The sequence below is a fragment of the Arachis hypogaea genome, chromosome 11, assembly GCF_003086295.3.
Source record: "Arachis hypogaea cultivar Tifrunner chromosome 11, arahy.Tifrunner.gnm2.J5K5, whole genome shotgun sequence".
In the NCBI taxonomy this organism is placed as follows: Eukaryota; Viridiplantae; Streptophyta; class Magnoliopsida; order Fabales; family Fabaceae; genus Arachis; species Arachis hypogaea.
In genome coordinates, this window is record NC_092046.1 from 853622 (window position 1) to 874376 (window position 20755).

Consider the following 20755-nt stretch of genomic DNA (forward strand, 5'->3'; position numbering starts at 1 on the left):
ATGTTACTATTTCTTACATTTTATAGTATGTTATTTAATGCATACCAAATATTTCATCGGATAATGTACATATATGTACAAATTAATTTGAGATAATCATAGTTTGGCATGACTTACACAATCTTACAATTATTTTATGTCAAGATACAGTTAAAAAAATATATTATTTTAAAAATAAATTAAATACCAAAATCAATTCTTTTAGAAAAAAAAATTGAATGAACCCCATCCAAATATGTTATTTTTGTTTGTTTTTTAAAGAACCATAATTGGATGGAGTTCAACCGATTTTCCCATTCCAAAAGAAAATGGTATTTAATATTGTTTTAATTTATTTTCGAAAATAACATTTTTAAATTTATTTAAGAAAAATTTCTGATAGAGAAATATCTTAATACGTTTAATCCACTTATACAGGATGTACAAGACTAATGTTAGTGGAATAATTTGTGTGGCTCACAATTTTGGATAAGGATTCGAATCAAAAGTCATACTTTTACTACAAGTAACAAAATTCGAAAAGTATTGGTTTTTCTAACCTTGAATTGACTATCATTGATTATCTCAAAATTTCTCAATTTTGTTTGTTTCCCATAAGTATTTCTTATAGTTTGCTAAGCATTTGACTAATACTAACAAAAATTGTTTTCATGGCTGTGAAAATGTGGTTATGTTTTTTTCAGCTATTGAGGACAAAGAAAAGTACTATAGCTTGAATAGTAGATTGAGTTAAAGCTAATCTTGAAATAAGTCATGTTCATAGACCAATATTCTTTGCTAGTAAGATGAAAGATTTTCCATACGGTGGAAACTCAAGTACAACCGACTTCACATGAAGTTGATACTTGAGAACCGTTAGATAATTTGACTGATTTGACTAAATTTTCATTTAACGGGTCTCAAATATCAACTTCACGTGAAGTCAATTTCACCTGAGTTTTCACCTTTCCATAAACCTACTTCATTATCAACAACATCTGACACTGTCCTCGAGTCATATAAATGCCTTGTGTCCACTTGATGATCTAACACTAACATAATCACTTACAGATCAAGATCTTCTAACGTGAGAAAATTAGTAAAGTGATGAAATGAGGAGTTAATCATTCTTAAATTAAAATAGTAAAATACACATTTCCTGAAAATTACAAAATCAACGGTGATTAATTCACTTTGCTACTTTACTAACTTTCTAACTTTAGAGGATCCAAATTCTATGTATGAGGCCAAACCCAAATAAATCCTCCAAAACTCTATGGAATCTAAATCCATATGGTATAAGAATATTCCAAGTTCCAAGGCAAGTGCGTCCAAATGAATTGAGTCACGAAAGAAAAGTAATAAAACTACATCTACATCAATAGATAATAAAGGGGCAAAAAATATCTACTATTACCCTTTGTTTCCTTAGTTTGTTAATCAATTAATCATGGTTCCGTTAACAAGACGGTCTAAATTTGGTTTTGGATGGTTGATTAAGACATTAGCAAATTAGCATTTTAGAATATGTAATATTCTAAACCACCACCAACCCAAAAGTATATCATTAGAACATAATAAAATTCCAAATCTTTTCCTTTTCCTTTTCCTTTTTACCCTCTATGTCCATCACTGTCCTTTCATTTAGACTTTGGAAAGTGAAACCAAAACAAAAGAAAGATAAAAAAGAAAAGGAAAGTGAAATTTATCCTTCTCAAGCTATATGTTTCAGAAACTACTCATAAGTCATAACTTTGCATGTGTCAAATTCTAAGTGAAGGGTAAGAAAGGGAACAAGAAAATGAAACTAGGAATTTGGACCTTTGAATACACAAGCAAATTCCTTTCTTTCTCTTTTTTGTTTTATTAGTCTTATGCTGAAATTCTTTTTGTTGGAGTCAAGCGGGATCGAACTCTAGACCTTTAAGTTATAGAAGTTTTGGTACTATGTCATAATACCACTTCTCTTAAAAACTTAAGCTAATAGGAAGAGTCATATGAACGGTTATATTTCTAACAATTTTGTTCACATTATCAAGAAAGTGTAAAATATTTACCAAAGATAACTAGTTTCTCTACAAACTGATCAGGGAAGTTCAGTGTGTAAAAACCAGCAAATTCTTGCTTGAAGTGTTCAGTTAGTTCCAAACTACAAGTTATGTGAACATGATCCATGTCATTTTCCTTTGATTTATGTATACAACATATACATGCACACAGAATGATTGGATCAATGCGAATCACATTCCAATAAACAAGACCAGATCACATTCCAATAAACAAGACCCGATTTCGAAAGATTCTTTGTGTGCATGTGCATGTTCATGGAAGTTCACTCTCAGGTTTAGAAATCAAAATTTTGAACATTCAGATGTTCACCAATGAACCGAAATGTTCACAGAATCACTTCATAAGAACAAAAATGATCTCAGAAAGCAACTAAAGGAGTTCCTGGAAAAAGGCTATAACAGAAGTAAGAAACCCACCGATAAGGCATAGTCTAAGAACCGTCTTCCGCTTTCTTGCGCTTAATGAAGTAAAGTGGGCGAGAGTTGCATCTAAAATGGATTCACCGTCGAGAAAATACACCTGAAAGTATCATCATTATTAGAGGAAATTGAACCAAACAGCATACTGCTATGAGAAGGAATACAAAAGATTTTTGTGCACATTCGATTCCACATTTCTTCCAATCTTTGTTTATTTGACAACAAAGATAGTTTGTAGCATAAAGAAACCAAAATCACTCTCTCTAGTAAGGGCTCACTTGTAGGACATAGAACAACAACCCACAGTTATTGTGACAAAAGCCTTTAGTTAACATTTTTTTCGCATTATTGTGATGATTTTTCTTTCTACCATTTCTTTAATCAGCACCAACTTAACATATGAATCATGTTTAACCCACAAATGATGGATATATTTAGGTATGACCATTTTCCGCTTAAATACGCAAATGCAGAAGTGATGCTTGATATAAGAGAATGCCTATCATATGCAAGAAGCTGTTTTCATTACTTACCGGTAAAGTATTGAGAAAAGCCAGAGCCAGAGAGACATGAAATGTCCATACCAAAATCTTTTCCAGTAAATTTGGAAAATAAGCAGCAAGTTTTAGTCCCCAGCGAGGCTGATATGACGTTAGCTGAATTGAATGTGCCATTGAGATGGCATCACCAACAAAAATAAAAGTCCCACCACAATTAGTTTCCTTAAGGCCAGAAGTCTCAGAAGCTGGTAATCTCTTTCTTTCATGTAATGAACATTCCGGAGAAGTACTTGAATATGTGATCTCCACCCATACCATGCCAGGCTCCTGAACCGGTGCTAAACAAAACTCATCCTGTAAACAAGAAAAAGAACATTCAGCAGCTATAGTATCTTTATCTTATCATATCTTGTTGCCATGTGAACAACAGAGTGGACACAAATTTGAAAGCTTAGAAACATTCAGAGATTTTGGTACCTGAGTGCATGTACAACTTCCATTTGTTGTAGCTAGACCCCAGTCATCACCACATTTATCAAGTCTGACAACATCTTTAGCATTTAAGCAGTATATAGTCGATCGTTTATTTGAAGGGTCAATTTTCCTCTGATCATCATTCAGAGTAACATTATTGGAGCACAAAACTTTTACAAATGCTGTAAGTTCCCTGGGACAAGCATATTGATTTTCCGGCAATCCTGTAATCTTGCCTTCTTCCATCATAAGACTAGAGACACAGTAACCCTTCATTCTATTGATAACCCCCGTGTCTCCAGTGTGCCCGGAAATATTTACATTATGAAGCTTGATGTTATATGTGAAAGTATTAACTTCCAACCACTCTTGTGCATTTCTAATTGGTACATTATCCACTGATACAATAACATCACCAGGAGCCAAAAAACCAGACAAAGGTGACGTTGGCGGTACATCCAAAACCTGTGCCCGCACATAGCCATTGAAAATGCAATAAGTAAGCTGTGCATGCGAAAACCAAAGAATGTATTATGTTATTAATATCTAGAAAAAGTACCATGGGACTATGGCCGCTACTGTATAAGGGAAACAAGAACATGGGCAACAGGAATAATGTCAATCCACAAGCTGCACAACACTAGAGGAGAAAGGTTGAAGCCTTTAAGTATGAAAATAAAATAAAATATGAAAAAGATAGAATATTAAAAATGAGTCGAATTGATCCTATCTCAAATTCAACTTACAACTGCATTGTGCCAAATTCCAGCAGAATACACACTGAGGGAAGTCCAATGTGGTAAAGTTTGCAGCAATTCATCATTGAAGGCAACTAGAGCACCAGGAAATAGAACTGCAATGAAGATAGCGACATACTCTATTTGTATCCCCTCACTGCTTTCCTTCAAAAAGGTGCAGCATAAGAATCCAACTGTCTGACATTTCAAGCAAAACTAAATTTTGGGATTCTAGGTATCTACAAGCTCATGAACGAAAAGAAGAATAACAAATTTAACTACACAAATCATCTCATCATTGGTAACATTTCTTTGCATTGCTTTTTAAATTCTTTTTAACAGCCTTCAAAACAAACTAAGTTTTGGGATTCTAGGTATCTGCATGCGCATAAACTAAACAAAAGAATAACAAATTTGACTACATAAATCATAGCTTTTTTTTTTTGGGGTGATAGAATCACCAATAACATTTCTTTGCATTGCTTTTAGATCCTTTTAACAGCCTTCAAAGGAACTAAAGATATTACCATAACCACTGATGCTGAAATATGTGAGATCACTACAGGGCACTAAAATATATCTCAAATTACAAAGGCTAAAAATATAAAATATAAAATGAATTATTCTTGGACAGAAGTTGGGACATATGTGTATCTATTACGAGAACAAAATAAGGGGTTTATGTATTTGCATAACGAACCTTCATTTCTAGCAGGTAGGATAACAAAATTATTATTTGGGAAGCAGGGCAACAGTCAATGCAAGTCACTCAAGTAGGCAATGTATTGTTGTTCCTCCAAAGCAACTGGCATAACGTGATGTGTCATTTGGTAGTTGTGGTATTGTCATGAAAATTGGAGTAGATCAAAATTTTGAAATATTCTTAAACAACTACTGGGAGATTTCTGAGCAAATTCTATTCTTCTTACCCACTAACTTCTCTCCAAATTATGTAAGCTACTTAAATTTCACTCATGATCTGCATAGAGGACTTTCCCTCTTAGACATATTGAGATATTGAAAAGCTATGATTTATATAGATAAATCTTTTGTTTGTTTTTCTTTATAGAGGAACACTTATCCTCTATCATGTACTATCGTATTATCCGTCTCCTCATCTTAATGAAATTTGTCTTTTATCCCCACCCCCACACCAAAAAAAAAAGGAATAAAAAAATTCACAGCTTTATAATAAATTAATTAAATATAACAATTAGAATGACAAAGTAGACACAGTGATGTCAATTTACATATTCTCTTTCCAAAAATTGGCCTGTGTAGTCCAAAAGGTTTATCTAGCTAGATAGTGATGTCACTCACTTAAGAATTGCAATTCAGATAAAAAAACGAAGCACAAAATGTTGTAGCTTGAAACTTCAATTGGAAGGGTAGTAAGCAAGACAGCTGACCTAGTGGCTGCAACAGCATGACCAAATTCATGAACAACGACAGATATGATGGTAGAAATACATATATACCCAGCATCAGCAAGTGATAAGCTGGAACCAGACGGCTGCATAGATTGCAGTAAGTTAATAAGAGGATCACAAAGAATGATTATTTACATTCACATTGTTTTGATATTTTGCTATTGAAATATCTTCTTTGTAATTGCTATCCTTTCTTAAAAAGTATAAAAATAAAACTTCATTCAAACTTAGAGAGAAGGAAAAATGTAGTTGCAAACCAAGGAGGGAAGCCCAAAGAGCAAAGCATTTCTAAGGTTTCCAAGCTTGTTGCCACCACCAGAGAGATGAAATGCTTTAGCTAATTCCCAGAGAAGAATCTGTGCAAGTGTTTGATATATACAACTCAATCAAAAGCGGTGCAGCAGCATATTCTATCTGCATATGAAAAAACCATTCGGAAACACGAGATTTCTTAGTAAGGGTGTGTACCAAAGTAACCCCAAGCAGAGCAGAAAGTGCAAAACCAACCCCAATTGAAAACCACACTTTCAAAAACCTGTAAGATAACAAAGCCATTCAAGTAATCAGAAACATGAAGTAATCAAAATTAAAAAACAAAAGGGGGTTGTATAGGGGACCACCTAGCATGTCTGCGACCAAAATGGAAAAGCGGTTTGTTAAATGTAGAGATTTTGTAGTCACAATACCTGCATTCATATAAAGCAACTCTGGATTACATCAATTCAAAGAGAGAGGACAGAAATGGCGTGGGGATCACAATTTTTTCCTTAAGAAAAAAGGACAAGAAGAAACTTTTGATGTAAGTTATTTCAGTAAAAATAAAGTAATCCAAATACACACCCTTGTATTAGACTACTCTAGATCCTAAAACCCTAAATCCTAATACAGATACAGTATCTCTAGATTACATTAATTCTAGGGAACAAATGCACACAATTATTTTTTTCCTTCAAAAAATGCCAGAAGAAGCTTTTGATTGAGTACAAATAAACTAACCCAAACAGACACCTTTGCAATTGACTAATCCAAGCCTTAAACCCTAACCTCTAATACCTAAAATCTGCATGTTTTTATTAAAATTACTTCAAGGGGGAAAAAAATGGTTCTAAAAGCCTTTGATCATAAGCTATTTTGAACACATCATAAACTGTCTGTTTTTGCCCATTTTTACATTAAAAAAAAAAAGCACTTTTCCATCTAAAAGTACTATTTTTCCTTCTGAATACAGAAAATGCAATCCACATAGATGGAAATAAAGAAAGAAGATTTACCAACAGGAAATGGTATTGTTGGGAACATGATGATAAGAAGCTGCATGAAGGGGAAGAAGAGTGTTGGTTCGTGTGTGCCTTTGATTCCCAAACCTCCTCATTCTTCTAGAATCCACTTCCATCACTGAATACTGAATCCTACCTAATAGTGCTAATTGTTGTTAATTAATAATCACATATATTTTGTTGCTTTCCCTGCATTGAAAATGAACAAGAAATTTGTCAATTTTTTTAGCTGATAAATTAAAAAGCTAAACGAAACAAGGAGGAAACAAACATTGGAAGCTAAGATGAAGATGAAAGAAGAGGGAAGTGAGCTGAGGCATCAACGTTCCAGTTTGACGCCATTAAAGAAGGAGCTCAATTATCCGCCGGTAGTGGTGGTGGCGGCGTCGGAGAAGGGCGGAGGCCAGAGGGAATTGGGTGGTGGGAGTGTTGATAGTGCTCTTGTGTAAATAAAGTTCTTGATTAACCAACTAACCAAGTGCTTGGAATTCGAAACTTTTTTTTTGGGGGTAAATGAAACTTTTTTTTATTTGGTAAGCTGGAGGCTAAAGACCCAAGTTATCTAATATTTACTGTTCGGGGTAAGTATATTTTACAACCATCTTCATTTAAAATAAGTTTAAGTCTACTTCGAATTTTATTCTGTGTATATAATAATTTATTAGTTAGATTCTTAAATAGAATTTATATTTAAGATAGACTAAAAAATATTGTGGACAAACAAAAAAGATTTACGATCTTTACAACAAAAAATTTGCTATCTTTAATCAATTTAAATTGATTAAATAGTCAGCTCACTTGTCTACTTGAATAAGTGTCGAAAACTCAAATTTACGACAAATTAATCTTTTACATGTCGAGTTAAAAAATACTGTGAACAACTAAAAAAAATTTACAATCTTTATTCTTTAAGAATATAAAAATGAGTGCGTTACAGAAGAAAAAATAAATTACAAGCATATATTAAAATAGTTCTTATTTTTATAAATGTTCAAATAAATTTTTCATATACGAGTTTTTTTTTATTCGTTCACTTTGACAAGGGCGACCGAGAGAGAACGGAAAGACAACGAAGAGGTAAAATCAGAAAAGATCGTTGATTATGGCGGCAGAAGAAACACATGTGTTACAAGGGTTGTAGTATGTGAGGGAAAATCGAAGATTCATGACAAGGTACCCAAAAGGTCTCCTTTAGAGACAAGGTAATGGGTGCATCTACAGCCAAAGTGTTGCGGGTGGCTGAAAGCCTTGTGAGGAAAAAGATGGCAACAGTTGTGAAAAAGCAAGGTGATGCAGACATACCATGTGTTACCTTCACAGCTGAAGCGAGAAAGGCGTTGGCGATGCCGTATTTAGATGCCATTGTAATTAATGTTTTGGACAAAAATTTTAGTTACATGGCTATAGTTAATAAGCTCAAGGGTGTTTGGAAGACGAAGGGAGGTTACAAAGTTTTAGATGTTGGCTTTGGCTATTTTTTGGTCAAGTTCGACTTGCGGGAAGACAGGGAGAGAGTCCTTCTCGATGGACCATGGATGATTATAAATCACTATGTGGCAGTGAAGTCTTGGAGCCCCGAGTTTGTACAATGTGAGGAATCCTTTGGATCTACATCAGTATGGATAAGAATCTCAAATTTGAATATCAAGTTCTATAAAAAAATGGTCACAATGAGAATTGGGCAACAATGGACATCCCGATTCGAGTTGATCTAGCAGCTAAATCTGCAAAGCGGGACAAGTATGCAAGAACTTATGTGACAATTAATCTTAGACTACCTGTGATTTCTAAAATTAAAGTGAATGGAGTAGTCTATTCTATTGAATATGAGCACTTAAACTTAGTTTGTGGCAAGTGCCGTTGCTTTGGTCATATCACTAGAGAAAGTAACAAGGTGACTCTTGCTTCCATTGATCAAGAAAACCAAGGTAGAGCATTTTTAGAGAACATGAGGCGAGTGGAAGAGCCGACGCCGATGTCAAGGGAGGTGGAAGAGCCGACGCCAGGCAATCCATTTTTTGAATTTGGTGTTAACGCGGGATTTTCTTCCAAAACGGAAAGAGAGAAAATCGCGGAAGAAACGTTGCATGGAGATGTTATAGAGGGAGAGAATCATATAGGGGATCAAAGTTAGACTTATGTGACTAGGAAAGGAAAGGTGGGCTAAGGACAATCAACTGGGATCACTTTTAAAAAAATACTACACCTAAGAAAACTACTTGGGCCTCAAAAAACATTAATGCGGATCATTCCGCCCCCAAAACCCAACCCGCTACTTACTCTTTCTAACAAGAAAGGAGTTTTATTTTCTGCTGGAACTGCAGAGAGGAAGGAGACCAGCTTCTCTTCAGAGCTCACCTAGTGACGACTGTACTGAAGTTCAAAGAAGCAAACAAGAGGCATGGAGATGGGCCAAGGAGGCAAGGAGAGCGAGAAGTACCAACTCGGAGATAGGGGACCTTCGGCGTAAAGCCAAGGTATGCTACATTCCAACATTTTCGGTTTCTTATGGATTGTGTGCCTTTAAATATTTTATGTTAGAATGTGAGAGGGACATCAAATAAAATGTCCCATGTTCATTGTAAGAAGCTAATAAAGAAGTATAAACCTTCTTTTTTCATTCTTATTAAAACTCATGTTACTTATGATTCAATAAAGAGATTCCGGGAGAATTTGGGTTTTAATTTATTGGGATTGTAGAAGCTAATGGTCACAAGGGGGGATTTGGTTCCTGTCCTCTACTCCATAATTTTTTTATTTTATTTTATGGAGCTTTCATCAATGCTTGACAGTAGAGATTAATGGTGACGATAAATCATGGGTGTGTAGTGTTGTTTATGGGAGTCCACAACCTAAGACCAGGGATGATCTTTGGAATCATTTGATGGAAATCTATTTGTTAATTCGGGATATATGGCTTGTCTTAGGTGATTTTAATGAGATCATAAGTAATCAAGAGGTTAAGGGTGGCAAGTTCTACACTTCTCGCAGTAATTTTTTCTCTTCTACTCTGAACTCCTGTGGTCTGTTTGATTTGGTTACCAATGGAAGAAGATTTATTTGGTTTCGACGGATTCAAGGTGATAAGGACGTGACTAAAAAGCTTGATAGAGCTTGCAGTAATGGGAAAATGGAGGTTATTATTTCTTGAAGTCTTTGCAGAGGTTCTCTGCTGCCTCCATTCTGTTCATTGCCCTTTGTTAATTCGCTGCAAGGGAGCTCCTATGAGGAAGGGGTTAAAACCATTTAGATTCCATGTAGCATGGACAACGCACCCTGACTATAAACCACTGGTCCAGAGAACATGGCATCAATCAAAACCTTATATTCAAACAAGGTTGCTAAAGGTTCAACAAGCATTCTTGGAATTCCAAAACCTTTAGTAACATTTTCTTGTGCAAGAGAGAGCTGGAAGGCCGACTTGATGAGCTCTAAAAGAAGCTTTCAATGACCCAAATTTAATTGAGCAGGAAGAACGAACTAGGGCAGATTATAATATTGTTTTAGCTCAAGAGGAGATGCTTTGGTATCAAAAAATTTGAGAGCAATGGGTTCGTTTTGGTGATAGGAACACTAAGTTTTTTCATATGCAAACAATTGTTAGAAGAAAAGCCAATAAAGTGCATGGTTTGTTGATTAGTGATGGGAGCTAGTCTTACGATGCTGAGGTCCTTGAACAAGAAGTACTCTCTTTTTATATAAATTTATTTTGTTCCACTGAACAAGTGAATATTGATTGTATGGGTAATTATCCTAAGCCAGTTCTTAGTTCAAAAGCTTGTGATTCTCTCACCAAGCTCGTTTCTCTGCTTGAAGTTAAAACAACTATTGATAGCATGAGCCTGCTTAAAGCACCAGACCCTGACAGTTTTCAAGCCTTCTTCTTTAAAGAGTTTTGGGATGTGGTGGGTCGAGATGTATGGAAAAAAATTCAGCAAGCTTTTAGCGGGGAGTCTTTAAGTAGTGCCCTGGTGAAAACGTTAATAGTTCTCATTCCGAAATGTGATTCTCCAAATACTCTTAAGGAGTTTCAGCCCATAAGCCTTTGCAATGTGATTTACAAGGTTGTGACCAAGGTGCTTGTTAATAGACTCCGCCCTTACTTATATGACAATGTAAAGCCAACTCAAGGAGGTTTCATACATGGTAGGGGAGCTCCAGACAATATTATTATCGCTCGGAAAATGATTCATTTTCTCAAGTAAACCAAGTATAAGAAAGGGGCCTTGGCTTTCAAGATCGATTTAGAAAAGGCTTATGACAGAGTCGATTAAAAATTTTTAGCCCACATCCTCTCCTCGTTTGGCTTCCCTTCAAGAACCATTTCTCTTATCATGAACTGTGTCAGGCGTCCAAGTTGTCTATCTTATGGAATGGGAATAAATTGCGTAGCTTTCACCCAAAGAGAGGGTTGCAGCAAAGAGATCCCATATCGGCGTATCTTTTCATTTTTATATGGAGAGGTTGGCTTGTTTCATTCAAAACCAGGTGGAAGAGGGTACTTGGGAGGTGGTGGCAGTTTCGAGGGGAGGTCCTAGAGTGTCGCATTTGATGTTTGCTGACGACCTTCTATTCTTTTGTAAAGCTACTAAAAGACAGGTCCAAAATGTCATGCACACTATGGTCCTTTTTTCTAAAGCATCAGAGGTGAAAGTCAACCATGATAAATTAAAAGTTGTTTGTTCTGTAAATATTTTTAATAGGAGAAGGGAGGTCTTATCTGGTGTTTCGCAGATTCGTTTCACTCGTGACATTGGCAAGTATTTGGAGGTCAACCTTGGCCATCCAAGATCCTCCCGAGCTACCTTTAATGAATCATTGGAAAAGATTAAGAGCAGACTTGCAAACTGAAAAGGGAGACTGCTAAATAAAGTGGGGAGAGTGTGTCTTATCAAGTCGGTTGCTTCTTCCCTATCTATTTACCAAATACAGGTATCTTTATTTTCCTAATCTTTTTGTAAGAAGATTGATTCTGTTCTTAGGCAATTTCTTTGGAAAGGTAAGGTTGAAGAGAGATGCCTAAATAATGTTTGGGTTAATGGTCAATGGCAATGGCACACTCTTTTCACTCTTGTCGGATTACCTTCGCGATTTGTGGAATCTTTTTAACCCGATTAATCTTTCAACGAGCGAAAATCCTTCTTGGTTTTAGGAAGCTTCCTCGTCTCGAACTTACTCTATTGTAAGTGGTTATAAGTGGCTTTTTAAGCAGCATTTAAACTGGCCCATGAATGGTGATTGGCCGTGGCTTTTGGAGATTGAGAATTCTGGAGAAAATCAAGCTTTTAATTTGGTTGGATTTTTAAAATGACCTGCCTACTCAAGACTTCTTTTTTTAAAAAGGACTCACTTCCTCCCCTATTTGTCAGCGGTGTAATCTTAATATTGAAGACATAGAACATTGTCTTGGAACGTGTCTCAAAGCCATTCAAGTGTGGCATCAACAAACACACATATCTCCTTTACAGTTGTAAACGAGATACATTCATAATTATCTCATTTACAGTGTAAATGAGATAAATAAATGCGATGTAAATTGGTAAATACGCTACAAATTACATATGTCGGTAATTAAAATAATTAAATTATTTATTTACAAAAATTTTTGCTACTAAAGTCAGTCACTAGTATAAAATACATGTTAAAATACATATACATACTGAAAATAAATTAAACCACATATATATTTATACACAAATATACTAATGGCTGATTTTAGTGTACAAATTTTGAGAAAAGGACAAATAGGTCCCTGACCTTTTGCCCCGCGAACATTTTTGTCCCTTACCATTGAAAAATACTTTTAAGTCCCTGACTTTCACAAAACTTGGACGGATCACTCCCTGACAGAGGCATTTGGACGGATCAGTCCCTGACGGAGGCATTTGGACGGAAGGACTGATCCGTCCAAGTTTTGTAAAGGTCAGGGACTTAAAAGTATTTTTCAATGATCAGGAACGAAAATGTCCGCGGGACAAAAGGTCAGGGACCTATTTGTCCTTTTCTCTAAATTTTTTAAATTTTTGTTGCTAATAAATGAATATAAAAGGATGAGATGAGAACAAATTCATAAATATTTTAGAGCGCTCCATCCAATGAAACTCTCATAGAGAGCTGCATCAAATACTATTGAACTATTCTTCCACCTTAATCCATGACAATAATAAAGAAGTATCGCAGCCCACAAATCTCCAACAAAATACATAAATTCAGTTACAATTTTAGTTTTTATTATGTTATCTTATCTTATTTTTATGTTATCTTCTTATCTTATCTTATTTTTACTTTTATCTTTTGTAGGCAATACTCTATATATATTTAGTTTTATCTTCATAATTTAATCAATCAATCAATCAATAAAATTTCTTCATCTTTTTTTTTCTTTTTCTATTCTTTCACAATTTTATTATGGTATCAGGACTCCTTTTGAACTCTGCTGACATCTATGAATAAATCAACCAATTCAGATCTTCTTTAAATTGCTGAGCTGCCTCCCTACTATGTCCTAGGTCAAGGAGAAAGGATGCAACAACAACTTCATTAAGAGCTTCTTTTGGACTTCTCGTCAACCAACGCTCTTCTTTCATGGCATTTTCTTTCAATAAAGAAACTCGTCATTCAAACCAATTTGGGCTTTTGTCAAATCCAACTACTCATTATCTTTGTTCTTTTCGTACTTTTTCTATTGTTAACGATTTTTCAAATCGAGATTCATTCTTGAACACTTGGATCATTAATTATGGTGTCACAGATCACATTGCATCAAATTTGTCTTGATTTATTTCTTACACACAAATTTCTTCTATTATTGTTTATTTACCAAACGGTTCTCAAGTTACTGTTTTTTATAAAGGCATTGTTCAATTTTCACCATCATTGATTCTTCATGATGTTCTTTATTTACCTCATTTCAACTTTAATATTATCTCCATCTCAAAAATTACTTCAGCACTCAAATGTGTACTCATTTTTTCATCATCTTCTTGCACTCTACAGAGCAACAATTTGGAGACGATTGATTTGGACAGAATGAGAGAGAGATTATATCTCTTTGATCCCAATTTCGGTAAAAATTCATCCACTACACATTCCATAAATTCCATCCAATCCCTACCCATTACACCTTCAAATATATGACATTTTCGTTTAGGACACCTTTCTGGACAAATACTTAATCATTTACATAAACATTTTTCTTTTATCTCTATGCATCATGATGAGACTTGTGACGTTTGTCATCTTTCTAAGCAAAAGAAACTTTTATTTTCTTAAAGTTTTAACAAAGCCAATGCAAGTTTTGATTTATTACATTTTAATATTTGAGGTCCGTTTCGACAAAATTCTATTTATGATCATAAATATTTTTTACTATTGTTGATGATTTTAGTCGCTTTACATGAGTTATTTTATTAAAATAAAAAAGAGAAGTGCAAAATCATGTAAAAAAATTTATTACTTTAGTTGAAACACAATTTAACTCTAAGTCAAAGCTATTCGTTCCGATAATGGACCAGAATTCAGTTTACATTATTTTTATGCTTCAAAGAGTATTATTCACCAACGTAGTTATGTTGAAACTCCTTAACAAAATGGAAGGGTAGAACACAAGTATCAACATATTTTGAATATAGTTCGTGCTCTTATGTTTCAATATAATTTACCATCATCTTTTTGGTTGTATGCTGTTAAACATGTTGTTTATTTACTTAACAGAGTTCCATCATCTGCAATTAATTTTAAAACACCATTTGAAATTTTATTTAATCATCCACTAAATTATCATGACCTTAAAGTTTTTGGATGCTTATGCTTTGTTTCTACCCTAATGGCAAACAGATCAAAATTTGATCTAAGAGCTAAAAAAACAGTGTTTATTAGATTTCAACATGGTTTTAAAGGATATATTGTTTATGTTTTAGAAGATAAAAGAATTGAAATTTCTAGAAATGTGATTTTTTATAAAATGATCTTGCCTTTAGTCACAAAAAATGTCCAATTCTATAAACTCAGGCCAACATTACCAAACATGCCTTCTCAAAAATAAGATTCAGTTAGTCTTCCAGTTGGACCCTCATCCATACCCATTGACCCACTTCCATCAAATTCTTTCTCTTCTCCAACAACCCCTCTTTCTTTCTCACTGATGTGTCCTGACCAACTTGAACCCATGACTCCCAAATCTATTTCAAGTAATACAACCTCCCCTCTTTCTACAATATACACTAACCCACCATCACCTCTTCACCCCACGTCACATTTCTCGTAACCTGAGCAACCCCGTCCTCGTCATTCCGACTGACCTCCAGTATATCTCTCTAATTACTTGTGTAATTCCTCTCTCACCTCCACAAATCTCTCTCCTTTAAAGTGTCATTATCTTCTATATTCAGTTATGTCTTTTTCTTCTTTTTCATCTTCTCATCATAAGTTTCTTAACTCTACATTCTGATGTTGAGCCAAAATCTTTTAAGGACACCAATCAACACTCTAATTGGCGTAGTACTATGAAAGATGAGTTGGATGCTCTTGAGTTGAACAAAATTTGGCTTCTAGTTGATTGCCCTGCAGACATTAAGTCGGTTGGCTGTAAATGGGTCTATCGCATCAAACGCAAGCCTGATGGTTCAGTTGATCGATATAAAGCACGCCTTGTGTCTAAAGGGTTCACTCATACTGAAGGTGTTGATTTCTTGAAAACCTTCTCCCCTGTTGTCAAGCCTGCCACCATCAGATTAGTTTTGGCATTGGCCTCTATGAAGCATTGGCCCATACATCAGTTGGATGTCAATAACACTTTTTTACATAGGAATCTTTTCTGAGGATGTTTATATGACTCTGCCACCCGGGTTTACATCTCCTCGATCGGATCAATGCTGCAAGCTGCTGAAGTCACTGTATGATTTACGACAATCTAGTGGTATGTGGTATGACAAACTTTCTCATCTTTTGCTATCTCATGGATATCAGCAGACCTTATCTAATTATAGTCTATTTATTAAATTCATTGGTACTCAAATTTCTATCCTTCTAGTATATTCGAATAAAAGATTTGGGTCCATTAAAATATTTTTTAGGTATTGAGGTTGCTCAATCAGCAAAGGGAATTTGCTTATCTCAGAGTAAATATAGTCTTGATCTTTTGGAAGATTTTGATTTATTAGGTGTTAAACCTGCCTCTGTTCCAATGGATAGTACCACAAGATTATATCAAGACAAAAGTCTCCTGCTATCTGACCCTTTTGTATATCGCCATTTGGTTGGGCGTCTTATCTATTTAACCACTACTCGACCAGACATCATGTATGCCACTCAATAATTAAGTCAATTTATGACACTTCCTACTAAATCTCATCTTCAAGCAGCTAAGCATGTGTTACGATATCTGAAAACTAGCCCTGACAAAGGATTTTTTTTTTCAAGAGAATCAAAAATTCAGCTTCTCGGCTTCAGTGACTCTGATTGGACCGGATGTCCTGACATTAACATGCTATTGTTTCTTCTTAGGCAGTTCTTTAATCTCTTAGAAGACTAAGAAACAAACCACCGTTGCCCGCTCAACCACTGAAGCAGAATATCGTGCACTTACCAACACAACTTGTGAACTTCAATGGATACTAAATGTGTTACAATTTTCACGCATCTCTTCTATCCGCCCACCAGTTTTATATTGTGAAAATCAGAGTGCTCTTCATATTGCTACTAACCCGATTTTTCATTAACGAACCAAACATTTAGAGGTTGATTACCACTTGGTTTGACAAAAAGCTCAAGTTGGAGTGATGAAAATTTTTTCCATTCCCTCTTCTGGGCAGCTAGCTGACATATTTATCAAACTTTTATCTTCTCAACCCTTCTATCTTAATACTTGGTATTTTTGACATCTTTTATCCTCCAGCTTGTGGGGCGTATTAAACCACTCTTCCATCTTAGCCCATGACAACAATAAAGAAGTCTTGCGACCCACAAATTTAGTCCAATAAAATACATAAATTCAGTTATAATTTTAGTCTTTATTATCTTATCTTTATATTTGTTTGGATGCCATTATTTTGATAAAAAAAAATATTTTTTCAATGATTTTTTTTTTATTTTTTAGTGTGTTTGGCAAATTTCTAGTAATAAAAATAAAAATACTAGAAAAATAAAAAAAACATCTTTTTTGAGAAGTTACAATTTATATTTTTTTAAAAGATATTTTTTTTAAAAAAAGATATTTTTCACATAATAAATAAACAAAAAAGTGTTTTTATCTTATTTTACCTAAATATAGTGCTTGTTTGGACACCATTATTTTGATAAAAAAAGATATTTTTTCATTATTTTTTAGTATATTTGGCAAATTTTTAGTAGTAAAAGTAAAAGTATTAGAAAAATTAAAAAAAATTTGTTTGAGAAGCTGTAATTTATATTTTTTTTAGTTTTTTTTCTTAAAAAAAATGTTTTTCATATAATAAATAAACAAAAAAGTACTTTTATATTATTATACCCAAACATAATTGATAGATAAAAATATTTTTTTGCACGAAATACCCAAACATAAAATTACTTTTACTTTTATATAAAATCTTTTAAAAAAAGATAACTCGAAAAAAAATACTTTCTTAAAAGATCTTTTTATATGAATAATCCAAACATAAAATCACTTTTATTTTTATAAAAGATCATTTAAAAAAAAAATCTTTTTCAAAAATAGCACCAAACAAACTTTTTATATTATCTTCTTATCTTATCTTTATCTCTATCTTTCATAAACAATACTCTATATATACTTAATTTTATCTTCATAATTTAATCAATCAAACAATCAATACAATTCCTTCGTCTCTTCATTTTTTTTTTATTCTTTCAAAAGTTTTATTAAATACTTTGCCCAGAAAGTGACTACCGAGTAACCAAGTTATGAACAAAAAAAGAAAAACCCGAGAAACTTCTACGGTTCTTCAATGGAGGCGCAAAGGCCAACCGAACTGGCTGGAGCTGCCGCGAGACGTGATGTCCGCGATATTTGTGAAGGTAGGTGCGATCGAAGTGCTGAGGAATGTTCGGAGAGTCTGCTCGGAGTGGCGCAATCTCTCCGAGGACCCTATCATCTGGCACACCATCGACATGCATCACAGACACGGTATCGCCTACTGCTCCGATGACAGCCTCGACGCCATGTGCCGCCGTGCAATCGACCTTAGCTCCGGCCAATTAACCGACATCACCGTCGACAATTTCGCCACTAACGCTCTTCTCAAGTACATCACCGATTCGTAAGTTTTTTTCTTTCCTTTTTAGGTTAAGTTTTCGTTTGGCTTTCTTTGTTTTCGCCTTCGAATTTCAATGTGAGTATCAGTTTTGGTGATCATTAGGGTTTCTGTTAAGAGGAAGTATAGGAAGCCATTGGAGTAGCTGTACAATGTGCACAATGAGAGTTTAAGTATCTATACATGGATAGTTATTCTGGATAATATGGGTACAATAGAGTATATTGTGTTCTAGCTGGTACAGTTACAATGCATGTAGTTTTTGGTGCTTCTGTTTGAAGTTAAAATAATATGTTGTATGAGTAATGCTAAGGAGCCAATAACCTAATCGTACAATGTCTACAATGGGCTAAGTGCATGTTTGGGTGCCATTATTTTGTCAAAAAAAAGATATTTTTTCAATGAGAAAAGATCTTTTTTTATTTTTTAACATGTTTGGCAAATTTCTAGTAGTAAAAGTAAAAGCACTAGTAAAATAAAAAAAAGATCTTTTTTGAGAAGCTGTAATTTACATCTTTTTTTTAAAAGATCTTTTTTTTTTAAAAAAAAAAGATGTTTTTCATGTAATAAATAAACAAAAAAGTATTTTTATATTGTTATACCCAAACATAATTGATTGATAAAAAGACCTTTTTACATGAGATATCCAAACATAAAATTACTTTTACTTCTCTATAAGATCTTTTAAAAAAAGATAACTCGAAAAAAGATCTTTTTTTAAAAGCTCACCCAAACAAGCCCTAAATCTTTGGTCTATGAATAAGATGAACATCACTTATATTATCCAGAATAATCATCCGGATACCAAGGATAATAAACATCTCATGTCATAAAACCACTCATCCCAAAAAATTAAGCTGATTTTGGAGTTCACCAAGGATCGAACTCTTAACCTTTCGGATCTAGAAATCTAATACCATGTCATGAAACCACTCATTCCAAAAGCGTAATCTGACAGGACAATGTAACACTAATGATCATATCTCTAATACTTCCTAAACCTCCATTGTGCACATTGTACGCTTAGGCCATTGACTCCCTATACTTTCTCATGTTGTATACAGATACCCAAGTTCATATTTTCATTAGCATCTCTGATTTTTTAACTATATCTTCCGTTGCTGTTGTCTTTCCATTTACAGCACAAGTCATCTACGACGTCTATGCCTTATACTATGCTATGACATAACAGATATGGGATTGTTAATGGTTTCAGACAAGCTAGCTCAGTTGGAAGAACTTGACATATCAATCAGCCATTTATCCGAGTATTCTCTAGAAACTATTGGCCAGAACTGCCCCGAGTTAAGAACATTGAAATTTAATATAGAATGCCACAGAACTCCGCACATCGAGTCCAATAAGGTTGCATTTGCCATTGCGGAAACAATGCCTGCATTACACCATCTACAGCTTGTTGGAAACAAGTTGACCAATGATGGCTTACTTGCCATTCTTGATGGGTGTCCCAATCTTGAATCTCTCGACTTACGACAGTGTTTCAATTTGAAGTTAGAAGGAAAATTGGGGAGGAGATGTGCTGAACAGATCAAATATTTTCGGCATCCATGTGATCCCATTGATGATTATCCATTTGGAGCTGAAAATGTTGCATTAGAGTTTGCAGCGGAGGAGTTTGTGAATGCTTTAAAATTTTTAACATATGATATGATTCAATGGTAGAAACTTAGGTGAAGTCGACTTCACTTGAAGTTGATACCTGAGAGCTGTTAGATGATTTGAATAAATTTTTATCTAACGGTTCTCAAGTCACGTAAAGTCGGCTTCACCTAAGTTTTTACCTGATTCAATTTTGTTAATACGTTATAGTCAACAGTTAGTCAAAATTATTTTGTTTTATATTATTAATATATTAATATTAAACTCATATAAATTTCCATTTGTATCATAGTAAAAAAATAGGGATTATTTCAAAAAAATTAATATTACAAATTCATCTAATGCTATCTTGGAACTGCATTTTAATTTTCATATTGAAGATGAAATCGTGTGTTTTCACCAATATTAGAATTAGGTGTGTTATTTTTGGGTGCGGAAGACGGTGACAAATAAATCAAAAGGTCAGATTTAGAAAATCACAAATTAAACTCTCAATTTTGGATTTTTTAAAATTTTTTATTTTTTTTTACAAAATTTACCCTGCATAAATAGAAGACTCAATTTTATTTTTCTCTAAATTTAAATTCACTTTGTCATAAATCAAGCGCCGATTTTTCCACCGATTTTTCCATGCAAGCCAAATCTGAGCTTCCAATTTATAATTTTTTTTATACCGGAAGATATGGAGATTCGAACTCGTAATCTCTTAATTGAGTATGGGGAGATTATGCTATTTGAGCTATTGGCATTAAAATTTGGAAAGATATGTGACTCGAATCCACGACCTCTTAATTGAGTATGGGGAGTCTATACCATTTGAGCTATAACTCATTGGCAAAATTTGAAAAGATATGTGATTCAAATCCGCGACCTCTTAATTGAGAACGGGGAGTCTATCATTGGCTAAAAATTTGAAAAGATAGGGGAGTTTATGCCATTTGAGCCATAACTTATTGGCTAAAAATTTTAAAAGATAGGAGACTCGAACCCGCAACCTCTT

General features: G+C 34.2%; 3 protein-coding genes and 1 long non-coding RNA gene across 6 annotated transcripts; 3 read left to right on the top strand and 1 right to left on the bottom strand.

Annotated features, from left to right (window-relative positions):
* Window positions 1-1960: 1960 nt before the first annotated feature.
* Window positions 1961-7406, bottom strand: LOC112719703 (membrane-bound transcription factor site-2 protease homolog). 2 transcript variants are annotated; one of them, XM_025770366.3, is made up of 11 exons: window positions 7158-7406; window positions 6881-7075; window positions 6230-6295; window positions 6078-6144; window positions 5867-5965; window positions 5589-5692; window positions 4189-4336; window positions 4002-4082; window positions 3446-3907; window positions 3002-3322; window positions 1961-2568 (listed from the first exon to the last, which is right to left on the bottom strand). In XM_025770366.3, the coding sequence occupies exons 2-11, from the start codon at window positions 7000-7002 to the stop codon at window positions 2419-2421; spliced, it is 1620 nt and encodes a 539-aa protein (XP_025626151.1). In that variant the 5' UTR covers window positions 7003-7075; window positions 7158-7406; the 3' UTR covers window positions 1961-2418. The 2 variants fall into 2 exon arrangements, with proteins under 2 accessions (XP_025626151.1, XP_072062358.1); XM_072206257.1 differs by lacking the exon at window positions 5589-5692 and having other exon boundaries at window positions 4189-4377.
* A 1770-nt stretch (window positions 7407-9176) lies between these two features.
* Window positions 9177-13653, top strand: LOC140176296 (uncharacterized). Of its 2 annotated transcripts, none has more exons than XR_011867146.1 (2): window positions 9177-9363; window positions 13305-13653. It is a non-coding gene; the product is annotated as an uncharacterized lncRNA (long non-coding RNA). The 2 variants fall into 2 exon arrangements; XR_011867147.1 differs by having other exon boundaries at window positions 13396-13653.
* Window positions 13654-15390: 1737 nt separating this feature from the next.
* LOC140176441 (uncharacterized mitochondrial protein AtMg00820-like) lies at window positions 15391-15705 on the top strand. Its single transcript, XM_072207810.1, has one exon. The coding sequence runs from the start codon at window positions 15391-15393 to the stop codon at window positions 15703-15705; it is 315 nt and encodes a 104-aa protein (XP_072063911.1).
* Window positions 15706-17676: 1971 nt separating this feature from the next.
* LOC112723911 (putative F-box/LRR-repeat protein 9) lies at window positions 17677-20097 on the top strand. Its single transcript, XM_025775269.3, has 2 exons — window positions 17677-18141; window positions 19278-20097. The coding sequence occupies exons 1-2, from the start codon at window positions 17786-17788 to the stop codon at window positions 19816-19818; spliced, it is 897 nt and encodes a 298-aa protein (XP_025631054.1). The 5' UTR covers window positions 17677-17785; the 3' UTR covers window positions 19819-20097.
* Window positions 20098-20755: the final 658 nt, after the last annotated feature.

Bases quoted from the DNA above. Each gene is read 5' to 3' on its own strand.
- LOC112719703 (XM_025770366.3), bottom strand. From the start codon at position 7,002: ATGGAAGTGGATTCTAGAAGAATGAGGAGGTTTGGGAATCAAAGGCAC. The intron at 6,145-6,229 runs GTGGTCCCCTAT...GTTATCTTACAG, and splicing joins TTTGGTCGCAGACATGCTAG to GTTTTTGAAAGTGTGGTTTT. The intron at 2,569-3,001 runs GTAAGTAATGAA...TGATACTTTCAG, and splicing joins CTTTTCTCAATACTTTACCG to GTGTATTTTCTCGACGGTGA.
- LOC140176441 (XM_072207810.1), top strand. From the start codon at position 15,391: ATGAAAGATGAGTTGGATGCTCTTGAGTTGAACAAAATTTGGCTTCTA.
- LOC112723911 (XM_025775269.3), top strand. From the start codon at position 17,786: ATGAACAAAAAAAGAAAAACCCGAGAAACTTCTACGGTTCTTCAATGG. The intron at 18,142-19,277 runs GTAAGTTTTTTT...TTCCATTTACAG, and splicing joins CTCAAGTACATCACCGATTC to CACAAGTCATCTACGACGTC.